At 38.2% G+C, this 23,043-nt stretch overlaps 2 protein-coding genes across 4 annotated transcripts in view; one reads left to right on the forward strand and one right to left on the reverse strand.

Annotated features, from left to right (window-relative positions):
* Positions 1-23,043, forward strand: part of COL4A5 (collagen type IV alpha 5 chain) — a 217,339-nt gene that overhangs the window by 81,261 nt on the left and 113,035 nt on the right. For all 3 annotated transcript variants that reach the window (XM_082681810.1, XM_082681809.1, XM_082681808.1), the window contains exons 2-3: positions 14,461-14,520; positions 20,688-20,777. In XM_082681810.1, coding sequence (XP_082537936.1) covers positions 14,461-14,520; positions 20,688-20,777 — 150 coding nt within the window. The remainder of the gene's footprint in view (positions 1-14,460; positions 14,521-20,687; positions 20,778-23,043) is intronic.
* LOC309839846 (large ribosomal subunit protein eL39-like) lies at positions 21,310-21,675 on the reverse strand. Its single transcript, XM_082681811.1, has one exon. The coding sequence runs from the start codon at positions 21,624-21,626 to the stop codon at positions 21,471-21,473; it is 156 nt and encodes a 51-aa protein (XP_082537937.1). The 5' UTR covers positions 21,627-21,675; the 3' UTR covers positions 21,310-21,470.

Below are 23,043 nucleotides of genomic sequence, written 5' to 3' on the forward strand. Positions count from 1 at the left end.
CTGCAGTGCAGCTCTAACAAAGTTTTGACCAGGCCAATGGAGAGTCCTTGAGCCAAAGTCACCTGTTGGTGGAGTCCCTTGTCCTACAAGAATGGATCTGTAATAGCATTCCTGCTATGATCAGTCATTGTCTTGGAGCAGCCTGAATGAAGCATGGCCTTATTTTGAGCATGATGGTGGTCTAGAGGGATGGCAACTTGGACTGTAAATCCGCCATGATCCCTGCAGTACATTTGAGTGGCACATTTCCATAACCCCCACATTCCCTGTGCTGCATACATCCACTTGCCCATGCAGATTTGGGGAGCAGTTTGTCCATGCATGGTGCCCATGATCCTGTCTTCTTGAGGGGAAACTTAGAAGAGAGAGGTTAGTTGGATGAACCATGGTCTCCCATTCTTGCAGTTAGTCTTGGGGCTTCCATCTTGCCAGAGATTATTGCTTCTAATAAGGAGGAGGTTGGGCTGCTTTTACACATGTGGGATCAGGGAAGAATACAGGTGAAACCCAGGGGATCTACTTGATGTCTCCTTGCCCCGTTTAAACTGTGAATGGACACCTGGAACAACTCTGACATGACAGATGGATCATTACCAATGGATTAATTCCTTCAGGAATGAATATTTAAGTCACACCAAGACCCATAGAGGGAAAGCTAATGATGAGAGGGATTTATAATGGCTAGTAGAAGAAGGAGAAGATGAATAGCACTGTTTCAGATATTGGGATCTACTAGCGAACAGAATAAACTCATTGTCTTCATGGTTACATTCTAGTGTGGAGACAGAGTATACACACACACACACACACACACACACACACACACACACACACACACACACACACACACCCAACCACATAATGAGTCATAAGTACTATGAAGAAAAATAAGAAATAGAGAATGATGGTTTTGCTTTTTTAGAATGAATGATCATGGCAGAACTCTTTGTAGGGATAATATTTGAGCTGAAACCTGAATGAAATGAATGAATGAGCCAGGTATGTGGATATCTGGGATTGGGTCATTCCAGTCAAAGGCAACAGCAAAAGCAAAAGCCCTAAAGCATGAACACTCTTCGACATGTTTGAGGCAGGGCAAAAAGGTTAGACAATAGGATAGTGTGAGAAATAAGGTCTGAAAGATAGGAGAGGAGTCAGATATTGTGGGACCACCTTGTGGTCTATGGAAAGGACTTTAGGGAACTCATGTGACTGAATCATAATTTCATCCAGCCACATTTTGCCATTTTATCTATAAGTATATTGTATTAAATGCCTTGCTGAAATTAAAGTCACTATGGTATTCCATTTCCCTTATCTAAAAAACTATTCTCTTATTTCACCTGTTAACTATTTCAACCTGTTAACTAATTTCACCTGTTAACTTTTCTGTAGTTCCTCTAATTCTTCTCTTTTTAACAATACTGAAAATTTTCCAATTTGAGTCATCCAAACATCTTTACTGTTTTCCATACATTTAAAGATTTTCCTAAAAGTGGTTATGAGAAAGCTTGCATTAGCTTAGTGCCTAATTTATTTGAACCTGGAAATGTGAATACATTTAACAGTTAATGACATTGCCTGCCCTTTAGTTAGGGTCTCAACTTCTCTTCTGTCCAGTTTGAAGACCACCTTTCTTGTTGGAGATGAAGGAAACCAAGTGTTTCCCAAATAGCACACTAACCACGTCCCTGTTTGCTACTTTTGTTTTTCTAAGCATTTTTTCCCCCATGAGCTTTGGTCCCTTTTATGTTTTTACCTTTCCTGTGATTGTTCTTACAGGTTTATATTACTCATTTGTGCCTTTCTTCATTTCTTTTTCTCCTTTTTCTATCTTTTCACATTTTAAAAATCTAATTTAGTCAGAGTGTTCCCTGTGTTGTACCTCTGGTTTATTCATATGGCTCTATTTTCTTTGTCATTGAATTCTCATACTTGTATGATAGAATTTTACTTTTTAGGATTGCCCATAATCACTATGCTATTAGAGTCTTTGGTCATGAAATCACAGTTATAATTTTGAACTTTCAGAAATCTGCTTTTTAGCTTACAGGGTCTGCGGTTGACTGAGCTCAGCCTCTCTTCCCTTACTATTAACAACCCCAATCTGACATTACAGTTTTTCTTCCTTAGGTTCCTTTTACTGCCAAATGTCAATCACCTCAACTGTGCTCTTCAGCCTTAAAGAGCAGAATGCTTTGGTTGGAAATAATCTGATTTCAACCACCTTTTGAAGACTGAGTCTTCCCAATTTTTTAAACTTAGTGGTTCTCAGCCTTGGGTGCACATTAGATTTAATTGGTCTGGATTGGGGACAAGGCAGTCAGATTTAGGACTACCATTGTAACAGAAAAGGAAGCTGCACAGACATTTTTGTATTACCCAGGTGATGAGAAGGTGTTTTTGTTTATTCATTATCATGTTTTTAATATTTCCTCTTATTATAAGATAGTTTTTCCCACCCACTCTTCATTATTCTTTTTTCTTGGTTCTGTCTTATAGCCCAAATATATCTCGCCAGTAACGATCACAATTGTCATTTTTGTTTTCTAGATCAGCTTTATTGAATTGAAGTATAAGGCATGTGACCCATAATTTAAATTTTTCTACAAATGACCTTAAAAAAGCATAAAAAACAGGTGAAATGAACCTTCATAACATGTTTAACTCACTATATCTAAAAATGTTATCATTTCATCATGTAATATATAATTTATTAGTGAGATATTTATACTCTTTGAAAGCTGGTGTATATTTTACATTTATAGCACATTTCACTTTGGACTAACCATATTTCAAGTGTTCATTAGGCATAGGTGGCTAGTGGCTACTGGTTTTTTTTTTTTTTTTTTGCGGTACGCGGGCCTCTCACTGTTGTGGCTTCTCCCGTTGCGGAGCACAGGCTCTGGACACGCAGGCTCAGCGGCCATGGCTCACGGGCCCAGCCGCTCCGCGGCATGTGGGATCCTCCCAGACCGGGGCACGAACCCGTGTCCCCTGCATCAGCAGGCGGACTCTCAACCACTGCGCCACCAGGGAAGCCCGTGGCTACTGTTTTGCACAGAGAAGTTCTGTGAATAGTTGTCCGCATTATTTTCCCTTAAAATCTGCTATAGAAAATGCCTGTTGATTTGTTCTTTTGTCATGACTTTTTCCTAATTAGAATTAATCCTTTATCTTTTCTCACATAGCACTTTGTTTTATACTTCCATCATAGCATTTTTATTTCCTATTGTTTTTATTATATTATAATAATTGATTGGCCTGTGTGTCTCTCCAACTAAATTGCCAGGTGTTCGAAGGCAGATTTTGTGTACTGTATTGACCTTTGTGCCATCTTTCCCCATCCTCAGCAGTTATCATTGCTTTCTGAGATAGTAAATCATGCAATAAATGTTTATGGAATTGAATTGAATACAACCCATCTCGTGGTGTGTCTACATATTACAGAGGGTTAGTAACTAACTAGGAATGTGGTCTGTATTCCCTCAAGAATAAGGAGAAATTCCGTTTTCAAACATCTAGCCACAAGTCAAGATAGTGTACGTTCTGTTCTGATTTTGTCTACTCACATATGTGTAGCTCTTCTTCTACCAGATGTACCATTTGAATTTCTTTTTATGATTTTCTGTTATGTAGTATTTATTCTTTTTGTTTCAAATTCAGCTTTGCCTTCAATTATACTTATAGATGACTAGCCAGGTAGACTTTGATTTCTAAAATTGTTTTGCTAGTTTATGTATGGTTCTTAAAGCTTTTCACCCAACAGTAGTATTTGTTCCTAAGAAATGGACTGATGATGGAAATCAGGTACAATATCATGTTAACAAACTTGATTAAATAGCAAATTGCAAGGTTGTTGCAATTTTTATTAAAATAAAAGCTCATAGATTGGCTCTGTATATGTAGGGTATGTGTGGACTCTTTCTGCCTGTAAAGGATTTTCTATCTTCATCTTCCAGATCTGTTTGTCAAATCATCTCTCTCACCTACACTTCCACCGATCTCTCTAAGACAGGGCTAAGTAAAGACAGATTTTTGTCATGACAAGAGCACAAAGTGACAATAGATTTTTGAGTAGTATATAAATTGAAGCTACTTTGTAAATACTCTGAGTGACAAATATTGAAAAAGTACTGCCAGCTTTAATGTTAGAGGAAGTTGTAAGTTTTCTAAATATTGACTTGACAATTACCAGCCTATTAGATGGAGCTAGAGCTTTTGTGATTTGGGAGGGGTGGCAGCGGTGACGGTGGTATACTGCTTCTCACCTTTGATATGTGACTTTATGTAATCAGTGTCCCAAAATCAAGAACACTATTAAGAAGGCATTGATTTTTTTCCTTGCTGATTATAAATGAAACAGCCAGAACTGAAGCATGCCTGCTTTTTGTGATTGTACTAAACTAGGGTTTTCTGATTTCTGTTTGTGTTGGAAAATACCGTGGAGGTTTTCATGCAGAACACTTGCTTTACTGAAAGTGGTAGCAGGGTTTCCTGCTTTGCTGCCTGTGAAATAAAGATCATATTAGCTCCTCCTACCATGAATACCAGCTGCTGCGGTGATCAGCCAGTAATTCTGTTAGAAATGCACAGGAAATGTTGGTCTACTCAGTGTAAGGGCAAAAAACAATTTCTGCTTCTTACCTTCCTGCCAGCAGCCAACAGGGAGGCCTAGGGTATATTAGTGCATTTTTACACTGGCATAGGGCCCTAGAATTGGATGCACTGAGTCTTTTTTGGTTTTTAACATCTTTATTGGAGTATAATTACTTTACAATGGTGTGTTCGTTTCTGCTTCATAACAAAGTGAATCAGTTATACATATACATATGTTCGCATATCTCTTCCCTCTTGCGTCTCCCTCCCTCCCACCCTCCCTATCCCACCCCTCTAGGTGGACACAAAGCACCGAGCTGATCTCCCTGTGCTATGCGGCTGCTTCCCACTAGCTATCTATTTTACGTTTGGTAGTGTATATGTGTCCATGCCACTCTCTCACTTTGTCCCAGCTTACCCTTCCCCCTCCCCATATCATCAAGTTCATTCTCTAGTAGGTCTGTGTCTTTATCTTAAATGCACTTAGAATACAGGTTTTGACTGCTTCATAGGAGACATTCCAGACATATTTATTCTCAGCAGAACTCTGAAGTTTTTATTCTTATTATCATGGTACTGTGGTCTTTCTGCTTGTTTCTTTTATCTGTAATGTTAGAACTCTTCCAAGGCCACAAATAACTCAGATAAGTTCAACTTGTGCTATAACCTCTTTACATTAATGGAACCGCTTTACTGAAATCCTAAGAAAGATGTTGAAACTCAGGATGTCTGTACAGGCTTGGTAGAATGGAAAGCCACAGTGCTTTCAATAGCCAGTCTATAAAAATCTTCTTGCTACAAAATCAAGGTTTATTTTACTTCTCAATTTTCTTTTCTCAGTGAACCCATAGTTGTGGTTAACTCATTTATCTGAAAGTAAGTCATTTTAAATGCTATTGGAAGTTTTCATAATGTCCAGAAGTAAATTATAACATAAAATCCAATGATTTTATTATATTACTCATGTTTGTAATTCCATCATTCTGGACCACTGATTTTTAATTGGAAATTTTGGATACTTTCTTCCAGAGTTAGTAGTGGAAGGAACATAGCATTTGGAGGCAAAAGACAAAAACCTGAGTGTAAGTATTAGCTTACTGTGTGGTCCTATATCAAGTCATTTAAGCTCTCTAAATCCCCATTTCTACATGTGATACCATAGGTAAGTATAGCTGCATACATCCCAGCAATATTACTGAGACGACCAAATGTGATATATATCATATCATTTGTAAATTGTAAAGGGCTATTAAAATGTTGGTTATCATTTTTATTATTCTACAACCCTTTCACCCTAAAATCTTCAATACATTTATCTCAGGCTTATAATCCCTTAGTGGCAGGTTGGATATGATAGTATCACTTAAGAATGTATGTTTTGGGGCTTCCCTGGTGGCGCAGTGGTTGAGAGTCCGCCTGCCGATGCAGGGGACGCGGGTTCGTGCCCCGGGTCCGGGAGGATCCCACATGCCGCGGAGCGCCTGGGCCCGTGAGCCATGGCCGCTGAGCCTGCGCGTCCGGAGATGTAAAAAGAATGTATGTTTCGTTTTACTGCTGAAAATGTATATATCACCAGATTTTCATACGAAGTTTTCATATTAAAAATGAATAATAATTCCAGCAGGAACAATTTATGTGTAAGCACTGTCCATCTCCTTCTACCCACAAAGTAAAATAACCGCTTTTAGTTTGAGTAGGGAAATTAAATGTTTCTTCTTCTGCTTATATTACAGCTTTATTAAGTGATTCATTGGGTTGATCTCATTTTAAAGTGATTTTAATCTGTTACTTGCTTGAGTTCCCATTGTTGAATTTTCTTTGTAAGAGACTTAAGCAGATTAAATCTCTTACTGCACAAGTGTCTTAAACCTTAGTACTATGGGCTGCATTATGAGTTCATCACTAGAGGTGTTAACTAGGTGAGGCTGGATGGCTAGAAATGTTTTAGGTGGATATCATAGATCATACAAAGCTAAGAATTGGAAAGCTGCTAATTCTGTGATGTGATCCTTACTTGTGTTTATTTTCAAAGTTAGATCATGAATATGCTTATAGATACTTATTTCCTTCAAATATTGCTTGTACCACTTAAAAACTTTGGAAATTCTTGCTAGGGAAAAGTCTACTAGAGTAACATATGAAAAAAAAAATTTTGTGTGTGTTATCAGTTTTCTAAGCATTTTTTTCTTTTTTCAGTGTTCATAATACTTTATGTTCATCTTGTGTCATTTATCTTATTCTGTCTAATAAATACTAATTTGCTTATTTCTCTAATTCCTCTTTTTAGGTTATAAAATTTTCTAGAGAGATAAGTTATTTAATAATCTCCCTATACTCCATATTAATTTGTACAGAGCCAGACTCAATAAAAACTTCTCAAATTTAATTTATGGTTACTGGTACCTAAAATTGGGGAGAAAGTTGCTCTTGATTAAGGTAGCTTACACTTGGTTTTTCTTCCTATCTGCCAATCATAGAATCTTCTCTCAACAAATGCCATTCTGATTTAGGGTAATTTTCTAATGTAAAAATCCCATTTATACAAACACCATTAAAAGTATCTAGTAACCTAATTTTTTAAAAAGTTCCTCCATTTCACGTATTTCCAAATGGTATCCAATAATACTTGGAAATAATAAAATTTGCCCAAAATAGGTATAGCTTCTCCACCCTAAATGTAAAATCACTAAAGCTAATGTGAGTAACTTGTTTGTGGATTTTTAAGGTTAAAGTACTTCTGGTAATAAAGCATTTGGTAATTTGTCCAGACTAGATGCCAGAAGAGCTCCACTGTCTGATACTTGATATCTTTAAATATTTGGGTTCACTTTGACCAACCTTAGTTTATGAGCATAAACACATAAACTAAGGTTTAGGCCACCGCCTCCTTTCCCCAACATTCTTCCATCCCTGTTGGAAAAAAAAAATAGAATCTTGAAAACCAAATGAGTGTGTCTTTTTCTTTAGTTATCTTAAAAATTGTAATGTTTTTAATCAAGGAAACTCATTACCTATGTTAGTATTGGTGAATCACATGTTGTAGTCATCAAATTTTTAATGAGTCTCCATGTATTTTTTAGTTCTAGATTTGTAGGAAGTGGCAGGTGCTGCTTTGGTTAAAAGGCTTTCAAACTGATTAATAGGTTCATCTATAATTTGATTTTTAAAGAAATACATTTATGATAGTGAGAAAATGTTTCCTCTTCATAAAAAATCTGGCAAGACATACTGGCTTTTGCTCAGAATTTGAAAGTATATGGGAAGCAGTTTGGAATATTGAAAAAGTCAAGAAACTAATTCTAGCTCTGGCGCTGTCTTTCGCCGTCCATTTCTTTATATTTAAAATGAGGGAGGTATATTAGGTAATTTCTAAGACCTCCTTCAACTCTACTGACATTCTTTTATTGATAGCATTTATTCGGAAGAAATAGATCTGTTTATGGATTGTGTCAGGATATCAAATGAAGGGATGTAACAAAAGATACATAAATTTTTACCCTTGGACTGTTAAAGAATGGCGACTCTGTGCCCACTCCATCCCCCAAAATGGAGGTTTTGTGTTAAGAGTAGGCAAGTCAAAGATGACTTATGTATTGAAATCTTAAATTACTATCTTCTAAGAGTTTATGAGACTTGTGAGAGTAGCCCTTGTGTGATGATATGGCATAGTATTATATTGTATGCATATGGTATTTTTTTAACATCTTTATTGGAGTATAACTGCTTTACAATGTTGTGTTAGTTGCTATTGTATAACAAAGTGAATCAGCTACATGTATACATATATCCCTATATCTCCTCCCTCATGTGTCTCCCTCCCAACCTCCCTATCCCACCCCTTTAGGTGGACACAAAGCAACGAGATGGTCTCCCTGTGCTATGCGGCTGCTTCCTACTAGATATCTATTTTGGTAGTACATATATGTCCATGCCACTTCCTCACTTCGTCCCAGTTTACCCTTCCCCCTCCCTGTGTCCTCAAGCCCATTCTCTGTGTCTGTGTCTTTATTCCTGTCCTGCCCCTAGGTTCTTCAGAACCTTTTTTTTTTTTTTAGATTCCATATATATGTGTTAGCATACGGTATTTGTTTTTCACTTTCTGACTTCATTCTGTATGACGGACTCTAGGTCCATCCACCTCACTACAAATAACTCAATTTCATTTCTTTTTATGGCTGAGTAATATTCCATTGTATATATGTGACACAACTTTATCCATTCATCTGTCGATGGACACTTAGGTTGCTTCCAAGTCCTGGCTATTGTAAATAGAGCTGCAATGAACATTGTGGTACATGACTTTTTTTGAATTATGGTTTTCTCAGGGTATATGCCCAGTTGTGGGATTGCTGGGTTGTATGGAAGTTCTATTTTTAGTTTTTTAGGAACCTCTGTACTGTTCTCCCTAGTGGCTGTATCAATTTACATTCCCACCAACAGTGCAAGAGGGTTCCCTTTTCTCCACACCCTCTCCAACATTTATTTTTTGTAGATTTTTTGATGATGGCCATTCTGACCGGTGTGAGGTGATATCTCATTGTAGTTTTGATTTGCATTTCTCTACTGATTAGTGATGTTGAGCATCCTTTCATGTGTTTATTGGTAATCTATGTATCTTCTTTGAAGAAATGTGTATTTAGGTCTTCGGCCCATTTTTGGATTGGGTTTTTTGTTTTTGATTTTGAGCTGTATGAGCTGCTTGTAAATTTTGGAGATTAATCCTTTGCCAGTTGATTCATTGGCAAATATTTTCTCCCAAAATAAGGGTTGTCCTTTCGTCTTGTTTATGGTTTCCTTTACTGAGCAAAAGCTTTTAAGTTTCACTAGGTCCCATTTGTTTATTTATTTATTTTTCATCCATTTCCCTAAGAGGTGGATCAAAAAGGATCTTACTGTGATTTATGTCATAGAGTGTTCTGCCTTTGTTTTCCTCTAAGAGTTTGATAGTGTCTGGCCTTACATTTAGGTCTTTAATCCATTTTGAGTTTATTTTTGTGTATGGTGTTAGGGAGTGTTCTAATTTCATTCTTTTACATGTAGCTATCCAGTTTTCCCAGCACCATTTATTGAAGAGGCTGTCTTTCCTCCATTGTATATTCTTGCCTCCTTTATCAAAGATAAGGTGACCATATGTGCGTAGGTTTATCTCTGGGTTTTTTATCCTGTTCCATTGATCTATATTTCTGTTTTTGTGCCAGTACCATACTGTCTTGATTACTGTAGCTTTGTAGTATAGTCTGAAGTTGGCTATCATAATCTGAAATTTTAATAAACATCTCTAGGTGATTCTGATTCATGTGTTCTAAGATATATACTACAAAATAACGGCATAGGGAAACGATACCCCAATAATGGAGTTAGGTATCCAGACTGATATGTCTACTTAAAAAAAAAGATAAACAAATGGATAAATCGTTAGCCAGGCTCATCAAGGAAAAAAGAGAGAAGACTCAAATCAATAGAATTAGAAATGAAAAAGGATAATTAACAACTGACACTGCAGAAATACAAAGGATCATGAGAGATTACTACAAGCAATATATGCCAATAAAATGGACATCCTGAAAGAAATGGACAAATTCTTAGAAAAGCACAACCTTCTGGGACCGAACCAGGAAGAAATAGAAAATATAAACTGACCAATCACAAGCACTGAAGTTGAGACTGTGATTAAACATCTTCCAACTAACAAAATTCCAAGACCAGATGGCTTCAGAGGTGAATTCTGTCAAACATTTAGAGAAGAGGTAACACCTATCCTTCTCAAACTCTTTCAAAATATAGCAGAGGGAGGAACACTGCCAAACTCACTCTACGAGGCCACCATCACCCTGATACCAAAACCAGACAGAGTTGTCACAGAAAAAGAAAACTACAGGCCAATAACACTGATGAACATAGATGTAAAAATCCTCAACAAAATACTAGCAAACAGAATCCAGAAGCACATTAAAAGTGTCATCCATCATGATAAAGTGGGGTTTATCCCAGGAATGCAAGGATTCTTCAATATACAGCAATCAATCAATGTGATACATCATATTAACAAACTGAAGAAGGAAAACCATATGATCATCTCAATAGATGCAGAAAAATCTTTTGACAAAATTAAATACCCATTTATGATAAAAACTCTCCGGAAAGTAGGCACAGAGAGAACTTACCTCAACATAATAAAGGCCATATATGACAAACCCACAGCTAACATCATTCTCAATGGTGAAAAACTGAAACCATTTCCACTAAGATCAGGAACAAGACATGGTTGCCCACTCTCACCGCTATTATTCAACATAGTTTTGAAAGTTTTAGCCACAGCAATCTGAGCAGAAAAAGAAATAAAAGGGATCCAAACAGGAAAGAAGAAGTAAAACTCTCACTGTTTGCAGATGACATGATACTATACATAGAGAATCTACCAGATGCTACCAGAAAATTACTAGAGCTGATCAATGAATTTGGCAAAGTGGCAGAATACAAAATTAATGCACAGAAATCTCTTGCATTCCTGTACCCTAATGATGAAAAATCTGAAAGAGAAACTAAGGAAACACTCCCATTTACCATTGCAAAAAAAGGAATAAAATACCTAGGAATAATCCTATTTAAATAGACAAAAGACTTTTATGCAGAAAACTATAAGACGCTGATAAAAGAAATTAAAGATGATACAAACAGATGGAGAGATATACCATGTTCTTGGATTGGAAGATTCAACATTGTGAAAATGACTCTACTACCCAAAGCAATCTACAGATTCAATGCAATCCCTATCAAACTACCACTGGCATTTTTCACAGAACTCTAACAAAAAATTTCACAATTTATATGGAAATACAAAACACCCTGAATAGCCAAAGCAATCTTGAGAAAGAAAAACAGGACTGGAGGAATCAGACTCCCTGACTTCAGACTATATACTACAAAGCTACAGTAATCAAGACAGTATGGTACTGGCACAAAAACAGAAATATAGATCAATGGAACAGGATAGAAAGCCCAGAGATAAATCTACGCACATATGGTCACCTTAGTTTTGATAAAGGAGGCAAGATAATAAAACGGAGAAAAGATAGCCTCTTCAATAGTGGTGCTAGGAAAACTGGACAGCTACATGTAAACGAATGAGATTAGAACACTCCCTAACACCATACACAAAAATAAGCTCAAAATGGATTAAAGACCTAAATGTAAGGCCAGAAACTATCAATCTCTTAGAGGAAAACATAGGCAGAACACTCTATGACATAAATCACAGCAAGATCCTTTTTGACCCACCTCCTAGAGAAATGGAAATAAAAACAAAAATGAACAAATGAGACCTAATGAAACTTAAAAGCTTTTGCACAGCGAAGGAAACCATAAACAAGACGAAAAGACAACCCTCAGAATTGGAGAAAATGTTTGCAAACGAAACAACTGTCAAAGGATTAATCTCCAAATATACAAGCAGCTCATGGAGCTTATTATCAAAAAAAAACCCAATTAAAAATGAGCAGAAAACCTAAATAGACATTTTTGCAAAGAAGGTATATAGATTGCCAACAAACAAATGAAAGGATGCCCAACATCACTAATCATTACAGAAATGCAAATCAAAACTACAATGAGGTATCACCTCACACTGGTCATAATGGCCATCATCAAAAAATCTACAAACAATAAATGCTGGAGAGGGTGTGGAGAAAAGGGAATCCTCTTGCACTGTTGGTGGGAATGTAAATTGATACAGCCACTATGGAGAACAGTAAGGAGGTTCCTTAAAAATAGAACTTCCATACAACCCAGCAATCCCACTACTAGGCGTATACCCTGAGAAAACCATAATTCAAAAAGTGTCATGTACCACAATGTGCATTCCAGCTCTTTTTACAATAGCCAGGACATGGAAGAAACCTAAGTGCCCATCGACAGATGAATGGATAAAGAAGATGTGGCACATATATACCATGGAATATTTCTCAGCCATAAAAAGAAACAAAATTGAGTTATTTGTAGTGAGGTGGATGGACCTAGAGACTGTCATACAGAGTGAAGTAAGTCAGAAAGAGAAAAACAAATACTGTATGCTAACACATATATATGGAATCTAAAAAAAAAAAAAAGGTTCTGAAGAACCTAGGGGTAGGACAGGAATAAAGACGCAGACATAGAGAATGAACTTGAGGACACGGGGAGGGTGACGTGTAAGCTAGGACAAAGTATGAGAGTGGCATGGACATATATACACTACGAAATGTAAAATAGCTGGTGGGAAACAGCCGCATGGCACAGGGAGATCAGCTCAGTGCTTTGTGTCCACCTAGAGGGGTGGGATAGGGAGGGTGGAAGGGAGATGCAAGAGGGAGGAGATATGGGGATACAGGTATATGTATAGCTGATTCACTTTGTTATAAAGCAGAAACTAACACCTTTGTAAATCAATTATACTCCAATAAAGATGTTAAAAAAATAAAAATAAGTCTATTTAACTCTTAATGTAGTTGGCATATAGTACTAAAAGCAGAGTATATAACCTAATCACCCATGTATAATAAATAGTGGCTATATAACTGTTTCAATTAGAAATGTCAAGTTCACATCTGTTATTGGAACAGTCTTTTGCAATGTGCATGAGAAATTTCCCCCAACATCAAGCCCCTGTAGTTTGCTGTTATAATCAGGAAAAGGAGTTTCAGTATGAGGGTGACTTCGAGTTGCAGCTGAGTGGGTTAGGATTTCTAACCGGAAGGACAAGGTTAGTAGTTTGTTAAGGATTGGGGAAGGTACACTGGTAGTGATTGGAGTAAAGGAAAGCGCGGAATGATGGGACGGAGGCTATCGTACATTTTAATTCATAGTCTCCCATGGCTGAACATTGATAAACATTATTTGGTATTTACATCACATAAAAATTTCTCTTATTTGATGAGAAGCGTAACCCCTTATTGTACATAAATGCTGAGCTATCTACATATGTTAAACTAATTACTATTTGTTTTTCTAAGCAGTTCAGCTTCATGCCAGAGTAAAGGATAGTTCTGGATGGCAGACATCATCTATTGTCTTCTTGTCCTACAGGTTCTTATTTTGGAGGAGTATATTTTTCTGGCTCTAGTACCTCAATTCCTCATATGAGTGAATGAAGTTGTTACGAGTGGCTATTTAGGACACCTAGGCTGTGGGAACAACTTTTGTGGTAAAGCTTGGAGCTATTAGAGACTGAGCTACTAGTGATGAAATAGTGGAAGCAAAGAAAAGAAAGGTGGTAAAAGACAGTATGTATTTCATGCTCATGAATGCAGAAGAGCAAGGGACTTTAAGTGGCAGGCATCTTTGGCTAGTTGCCGAGGTCTTTGCTCATATAGATTGAGAGGTAATTTCTTATAAGTGATGTTAGGAGAGGAAATGAGTTCCTTAGAGCTGAAAATCATATTACAGGGAAGTTATATGGATTTCTTTTTCATTTATAAAAAGACATTTTTCGGGCTTCCCTGGTGGCGCAGTGGTTGAGAGTCCGCCTGCCGATGCAGGGGACACGGGTTTGTGCCCCGGTCTGGGAGGATCCCACATGCCGCGGAGCGGCTGGGCCCGTGAGCCATGGCCGCTGGGCCTGCGTGTTCGGAGCCTGTGCTCCGCAATGGGAGATTAAGATTATAAGTATTTGCTCATTTTGAAAAGTTCAAACAGAAATGTATACAATAAAAGATGAAAGATTCCCCAGAGGTAACCTTTGTTTGCAATTTTGTATATATCCTTTCAGATGTTTTTCTGGTAGTTGTTTTACAAGTTTGGATTATTGAATTCATTTGAGCTATAAGTCAGAGTCTGGTTTTCAGGTTCATATTTAATGATTTTCCTCCCCTTTTCTCTTCCTTATAGGCTTGCTATGGGTGTTCTCCAGGATCAAAGTGTGACTGTAGTGGTATAAAAGGAGAAAAGGTAAGATATGAGATGAGCCTTAAAAAACTTGGAAAACCAATAAAATCGTGATTTTAATATTTTTTTAAAAAAATAGGGCTTGTACCTCAGCATCTAATTAAATAAAATGAATTTTACTCTACTGCTTATTTTAGATTGCTTTAAGGATTAGACTATATCTCAGAGATCAGCAAACACTTTCTGTAAAAATACATATGGTAAATAATTTAGCCTTTGTGAGGCACATAAGGTCTCTGTCACATAATTTTCTCCTTTTTTAAAAGTAGCCCTTTAATAGTGTAAAAACATTATTGGCTCTTGTACTATACAAAACAGGGATCTGACTGAATTTGGCCTGAGAGCTGTAGTCTGCCAACCTCTGATGAATCTTGTTGCAGTCAATGACTTAATAGGCAAAAGAATGCAAAATTCTTAAGGAACCAAACAGTTATCAGGCTACTAATCTGTGCTAGTTACCATACAATTTCATGTGTTTCATGTATTTTTATCTTATCCATTTAAGTTAAGGATGGTCTATCTCTGTTTTCATCTCACTTTAACCACAACAGCATCCCTATTATATAGATATGATGATTACAAAGTAAGTATTGGTGATGATTAAATAACATAAACCTAGCCACTATGAATCAGTGACTGACATTGAAAACAGAAGATTAAAAAGGGATAGTGAATTGTGGCCAAAAAGGAATTGTACTAGGAGGAAGGTGATCATACCCTAGTCTTCACTCTTTGGGGCTCATTCATTTTTGAATGAATTATTGAATATTACTAATTATATATGAAAAAGTTTGGGATAATATCTCAAGAGCATATTCCATTTAGGCGTATAGAAGGTACACTAGCATACTAAAGGTGTTTAAAAGTCCTGGAGTAAAGAAACCTATTTGTTTGTTTTGCAGTGCTGTATTTCCAAGCTCTATTTAACCATTTAACCCACTTTCCTTCCTTCTAACGGAACACCTATTAATAATAATTGAAGAGTGTTATACAGAACCCTTATTTGAATAACATTAGCTTGAGGGGAATAGTTTTATAGTAAAGCTACTTTCTGTAGCAGTAAAAACACCAAGAGGGATTCATTTCTGATATTAGCAGAATGACTTTTATCAGATTAACTCTTCTTAAGATAAGAAGTAAACACTCTGGACAAAATATAACAACTATTTAATAGTACAGGAGAGTGGCCAAAGTAGGAAAAAAGTAGAGAGGAGTCTTTTAAAGAAGGGAAGTACAGTGGGCAAGTTTGCACTTATGTGCCTTTTCTCCTGGGTGGACACTTCAGTCTGCAGGGCAAAGGATGGCAAGAACCCAGACAGAAAAACAAAGTCTCAGTGGCTTGAGAATTCCAGGACAGAATTGAGGATGCCAGAATGGCTGGAAAATGATGGGAGATATGCTGGAATGGAGGGAGTCACAGAATGGAGAGACCAAAAATCTGCTTGTAAATGCAGCCCAAATACTTGGTTGGACCCTGGACTTTATATGTGTAGGGGAGGATTCATGCAACCCAGCAAGAAGGAACAGCTGGAAGCCTGCAATAAGTGAACATAGACTAAACTGCTGTCCATTGAAAGGAAAACAGTTTTAAGTGTTAGTTCAGCTGAGTTAGCTATTTCCTAAAACAAAAGTTCAATACTTTTTAGACAATATAAAACAATCCAGTATGTGTGCATATTAACTACAATGTCCACTATGCAATTAAAACTTACTAGACATGTGAAGTAACAAGTAAAAGCGACCCATGGTCAAGAAAAAGACCAATCAATGAAAACTAACTCTGAAATAACACAGATGTTAGAATTCTTAGACAAAGATTTAAAGCAGATAGGATAAATATATTTGTTGATTTAAAGGGAACTCTGCGAATAATGAGTGAACAGATAGAGAAGCGCAACAGAGCATTGGAAATTGTGAAATAAAAAGGAGGGAAATCTAGATTTGAAAAGCAAAATATAAGAAAGAACAGTTTACCAGGTGGGCTTTTAACAGCAGAATGAAGAACACTGAAGAAAGATGGGCAAATAACTTGAGAAATACACATTACCTAAAACTAAGTAACTAAATGAAGCAAAATATGACTAGCCCTATATCTACTAAGGAAATTGAATTATCATACTCTTCCCACACACACATAAAAATTCCAGTCCAGAAGTTTTCACTGATGAATTATGTGAAACATTTATGTAAGAGACAATATCAATCTTGCATAAACTTAGAAAATGGAAGTGTAAGGCCAACTGGCCCGAGGCAGGGGAACGCAATCAGACTCACAGGTTGCATCAGACCGAAACTTTCTGGACCACCCAGTTCCAGAAACTGACCTGGAGACTTTCCGGACCACCCAGTTCCAGGAACTGACCTGGGGACTTTCCACCCGGCCCAGCCTTCCCGCCTTTCGAGGGGCGGGACTAACGGTCCCAAGACTGATGCGACCGGCACCAGATATTGCCACGATACCCGGAAAGACCACCAAATAAGGAATAACCTGCGCCCTCCCGGATTCACCACACCCCTTTCCCTTCTTCCTCTATAAATGCTGCCCAAACCGTCGCCCAGGCGCGACTTCTCTGGCCCCTTTCTCTCGGACCAGTGAACCTCGCCCGGGAGCATTCCCAAATAAAGCTTGTTTAAGCTCTCCTCCGTTTCTTGGTGCCGTTCCTTACAGGAAGCATTCGGGCTGATGTCCAACTAATTTTATGAAACAAATATGCCCTAATACCCAAGCCGGACAAAGGTAAAATTTTAAAAATCATTAAACTATGGCTCATTAACATAGATGCAGAAATGAAGAACAGAATTTTAGCAAATCAGATCCAATGGCATATAAAGTGGATAATGTGTTCTTACCAAGTGGGGTTTATGCAAGGAATGCATGGTTGGTTTAACATTTGAAAACCAAAATTATAATTCACCATATTAAAAGACTAAATACAATTTTTTTTTTTTTTTTGCGGTACGCGGGCCTCTCACTGTCGTGGCCTCTCCCGTTGCGGAGCACAGGCTCCGGACGCGCAGGCTCAGCGGCCATGGCTCACGGGCCTAGCCGCTCCGCGGCGCGTGGGATCTTCCCGGACTGGGGCACGAACCCGCGTCCCCTGCATCGGCAGGCGGACTCTCAACCACTGCACCACCAGGGAAGCCCCCTAAATACAAATTTTAAACATAAATAAGCCTACCATGTAACTATCTCAGCAGATGCAAAGAAAGCATTTACGAAAATACATCATGGATTTTTTTTTTTTTAAGGCAAGGCTTTACTGAGGCCCCTGCTGCAGCAGGGGTAGGGGTGCATCCAGGGATCGGGCCAGAGGGGTGGCTTAGGTGTTTTGCCCACCCCTCTGGTGGTGGTGTGTGCAGGGGGCATGCTCAGTACCCTGCTTTTGCTCCTGACACCCTGTTTTTGCTCCAGGCTCTTCAAAAGTGGCAGTTGGGTTTTTTGATCTTTTGTATCTTTTTGGGTCCAGAATTTGCCCCAACTGCACATGCGTGCAGTTATTTTTAGTCCCATATAGTTTCTTTGTGTGTTGTTTTTCCAGGAGAGCTGTGTCCAGGTGCAAGCATTGCAACACTGTAGCAAAGGGTCCCAGGTCCCAGCCTGTTTCTTTTTTTTCTTTTTCTTTTTTAACATCTGTGTGATATTCAAGTGGAGATGTTTAAGATAGTTGGCCCTGTGAGCCCAGTTTTTAGGGAAAAATGTGTTGATGTTTGAGATTTCCCAGGGAAAGGGGGAGAAAGGGTCAAAAAGGGCCTCCAGAGAAATACCAATATTTAAAGGACAGGCAGGGGGAGAAGAATATTATTCCATAAAGAAAAATAAGACTGATTTTTTATTCAAATATGGGCAGGCAGCATAAACCAGGTTTTTTTAAAGTTTGACCTTCAGAAATAGATGTTCTACACCATTTTCTGTGTTAGTGAGTGTTAGAAAATTACAGTAAAATCTAGGTAGCTGTAAGGATTAAATAATTGCCTGACAACCAGTAGCAAAGGGTAGGCACATAACAAATGTCAGCCTTCCCTGCCATCTGTATTAGGAATTAGGTAGAGGACCCTCCTGGCACCCTCTCCTCATGGAAGCCTTCTATAGTTTCTACTGCAGGAAACTTTCTACCTTTCAAAGGCTGGGGATTGCTATTGCAATTCTTTTTGCTACTTTCCAGTAATTGCCCTTCTATCTTCTGTGGTATAATATTGCTCTGTCAGCTAGATAGGACTACAACATCGTTTGACTATAGTGTGAGATTTCAGGACAAGTATCTGGTATAGGTATATGGTTTTTAATAATCCCAGCACAGTTAAGCTTTTTAGCACTCTCTACTTTCAGTTTCTAGTGTATTCCTCTCGTATCTATAGCCTGGGTAGCAGTTTTGCTTCTGAGAAAATATAGCTCTCTTCAAGCATTATTCTCGAGTTTTGGCAGAGATATGCTTTAAATACTAGCGGAGATCCCAAAAGGTAGCTGTGTTTTCCACTTATGGAAATATACTCGAACTAGATTGTCTTTTTCCTTCTAGCTTACTTGTGGTCTGGCACTTGTGGTCAGATTTCTACTACCTGCTCTGCCAATATGGGCTATGTAATGATTTGAGCCAATCCAGCTCTAAAATTTTTGAATCTTTTATTTTTCTTCTCTTGTTCTATTTCCTTCAAAATAATGACATTGAGATTGATGGATACTAAACTATCATAATTCTATGAGCAATTAAAACAATAAAGAGATATATTTATAGAAAATAGAGAGAAAATGCTGTAATATGTCAATAATAATTATTGTCAAAGTTACAGGAATGTTTAGGTCTACCTTTAACTGGCTAACATTTGCTTCATTTGCTTTGAAGTAATAAGTGAAAACTGATCAGAAGTAGCCTTTTCAAAGGGCTTATATTTATTGTAGGATGCTTCAACATAAGAAGTTATTCAATACAAGATCATCTAAGCTATCTAGGCTAAACTTAGTATTTACCCCCTGTTGCCACACACACACAGACACACACAGATACACACACATACTGGGGTTATGAATGAAAGTCTATTGTACCTTAACCTCCAAGGGTAAGTGCTTCTAATGGCCCATTAGTCAGTTGCCTTGTAGATATGGATGCTTTCTCTTTCTCAGGTGCTGCCTAGGCTGTCACTGTGGATAGGATCTGGGGAGAAGAGGGTTCCCAGAACAAGGTCCAGAGCCTCTGGCCGGAGACTCCACCTTCAAGCCTTAGGAAAGTAGAGGAACTGCTTGCAGCACTGCAGTTGGAAGCACATGCCACGGAGCTGTGAGCCCTTAGGGTTCTTAAACTTAACAGTGATGAATTTGCTTTCTGTGACTGGATCCCCTAGAGATGTTAGGGTTCACACTCTTAATATAAATTGACTGTATGCAAGTTAACTAACCCTAATGTGTCTATCTAATGGTATATTAGTATACATGGTCGCCCTGCAACACCCACCTATCTGGTTGTATAGATATGCACATCAGGCAGCCTTTCCTGATAGATGGTGATAAGATGTAGACCTAGTAGACCCTCACTAGTAGGTAGACAGCCCTCCTGTGCTGGTGTTGATAAGTGCTGTGGTCAGAACTGGGACTTGAGTCACAATTGCTGGTGGTTTTTTCTTTTCCTCTACAACAAACATTGATTCCTTTTTGTATTGATTTTACAGTCAGAGAAAAATATAAAAATTTTGATGTTATAGAGCCTTTTTCTAGCTAACTCATCGCTAATCAGCAAATGAATTTCCATTCTGAATAATCCTGCAACTCTGTACTCCACAGCAAACCTGAAATCTTCTCTGATGTTTTCCTTTTGCACTTCTTCATCCCTGCACCATACTTATTTCATGTAACCCCTTCATTCCTGTTTTCCTGGATTTATTGCCATCTTCCCTGTTAAATTCTTGATGTCAGTATATATAAACTTCATTTCTGATAAGCTTTTTACTTTTACGAGAAAGCAAGAGATTACATTACCAAATACGATATAAATTCAGAGTGATTTGTATCTTTCCACTCCTATCTTACAGGTTTCTCCATGTTAGTGGACACTCTGAACTTAGCATAATTAAATTAATTTAGTCTTCTCTAGATAGTCATTTGATGTTTTTGAATCTCAACGATGTTTGTGCTTGAAAATTCACAAATGACTTTATCTTTCATTCTTGTTCAATTGCAGGGGGAGAGAGGATTTCCAGGTTTGGAAGGCCATCCAGGTTTGCCTGGATTTCCAGGTCCAGAAGGGCCGCCAGGGCCTCGGGGACAAAAGGTACGTGCCAAATTACCAACCAGTAATACTAAAGGAATTAAGCCATCTTAATGTGGGACAGGTGTCAAATCAATTAAAAAGTTACTGAATTATAGCCAGAAACTAATATTTAAATAAAACAATAGAATGGCCAAGAATCTATACTTCATTGTTGTTGTTTTTTTAAAAAAGCTGAATATTACTGCTGTATTCAAATGCTTTTGGAAGCTGTTAATTGTGTGTGGTCATTGGGATCCTTAACAAAAATTAAGTCCTGTCAGGAGCTCAGCTGAGCTGGAGAGAGCTTAACTGCCAGGTGTCAGAGTACTGATTAAGACAACAAGCCAACATGAAAGTAACAGTCAAGGCTTTAGTCACTTAACCGTGACAGTGTGTATAAGCAAAACATAAACCAGAGAAAGCGTGGACTCCCCCACTCTTCCATTATTCCTCATGGAACAGTGCCAGTGAGGGTGAAATGGATAAGCACAGACACAGGGAATTGTTTCACTGCTCAGGGAGCTTGGAGCAAAAAACTGCTGTTTTGTTTTTTTTGTTGTTGTTGTTTCCAACAAAAGGTTCACATGTTTATTACAGAGCTACACAGTGAGCAGTGATGAGGAAAGCTCAAGAGGAGAGAGCATCAAACACAGGCAGCTGTTCCAGACACTAGTGATGTTCTGATAATGTGTGTGAATTCATATGTGAGGCTCATTATAGACCCAGCTTGGTTCTTCTCCAATGTCTTCTCTTAGAGTTGTACCTGATTTTATTACCAGTTTTCATTCGAATCCATTGGGGAATGGGATGATTCTGCTTTTGTTTCTTGGCCAGAAATCGCTTGATCCTGAAAGTCTTGTGAGAAGACATGGCGATGATCAAATCCAGCCGCAGATAGAATGGAGGACAAGAGAAAAGAGCAAAACTGCTGTTTTTTAGTATACCTGACAGCGGGATGAAAGAAGGGAGGGGGGAAGGGCTAGGAGTGGAGAACTACTGAGTCAGAGTACAGAAAAAATGTCCTCAAGGTTCCCCCTCTTTGAATGAAGACGTCTTCACCAAGGTTCCACGTAAAGAGGCCTTTCAGTGCAGATATGCATAAGAGCATGACCAGCCAGGGGGACTGACTCCTTTACTACAGTTCCCTTCAGAGACTGACATGCATTGGCTGTGCACTAATTCTGGTGTGGGATGGGCAGCTTTTCTCTATGAGGCTTACCATATGGTTGGGCCTGAAAAATCACACATAGGTCTTTAGCCAGGAGCCAGATTCCTCGATTCCATTTCCTGATTTTTCAGGACCCAAATGAGAAACATAGGTTACTCCAACATGGACCTGAATGGGTCGGGCTTTGAGGAGTTATGTCAAAAAATAGGTAGTTAATCTGAGGCTCCAATGGATCATGGTCCAAAATTATTCCAAGCAGGACAATCAGGCCTGCCTGGAGGAGTGAGTGTAACCATAAGCTCCAAACATTACCAAGCCAGGAATAGATGGGGTTGGGTGGTGAGAGACATGTCTACCAGTTTGTCAAATTTACAGTGGTGGCAGCTATCTGAGACAGGTGTATCAATGAATTTGGTGAGGTGGAAGTCACACAGGCTATTCTGTGGGAGAGACAGAAGGAGACAATATATCCTTACACTCTCCCTCTCCTGTACCCAGGCTCATAGATCCAAAGGTGCTGTTATCCTGTCAGTTGGGAATACCTTTCCCCGTTGACTGCTGTGTGGGCAGTTTCTCCTGTACCACGAGCAAGGATAGCATCTTATATGCATGTTAAGATATAGGATGTGAAGAGATAATAGTGAATTTTAAGATTGGGAAAAGCTTCTGTTTTTTTTTTTTAATGGCTCTTTGACTGATGAACTGATATATGAAAGGGCCAGTTCTGTTCATTTTCCTGGAAAATAATAGTGGTTTAGAAACCCTTTTTTCCTAATTTTATTTCATGGAATAGTGGTACATCGTGTCATTAGAGCATTAAGGAAATCAAATGGATACTCATCAAGTAGTCCTCTGAGTAAAGGGGGAAAATTAATTTAAACGCACAAATACTTTTTAACACTTAACTATACCATAGCATAGATTGTGGGAATAGGCTTGAGCATGATCTCTCAGGAGGTGGCAGTACACCAAGGAAGTTTTATTAGATTCAAGAGCAGAAGGGACATGTGCTAAATTTCCTGAGTAGAACTTTACACTGAGGAAAAGGCAAGACTCTAAATGACTGCATAAAATTTAAGTAGATGGGCCATACAACAGAATTTCCTATGTCCAATGAGG

The sequence above is a fragment of the Grampus griseus genome (assembly GCF_964374135.1).
Source record: "Grampus griseus genome assembly, chromosome: X".
In the NCBI taxonomy this organism is placed as follows: Eukaryota; Metazoa; Chordata; class Mammalia; order Artiodactyla; family Delphinidae; genus Grampus; species Grampus griseus.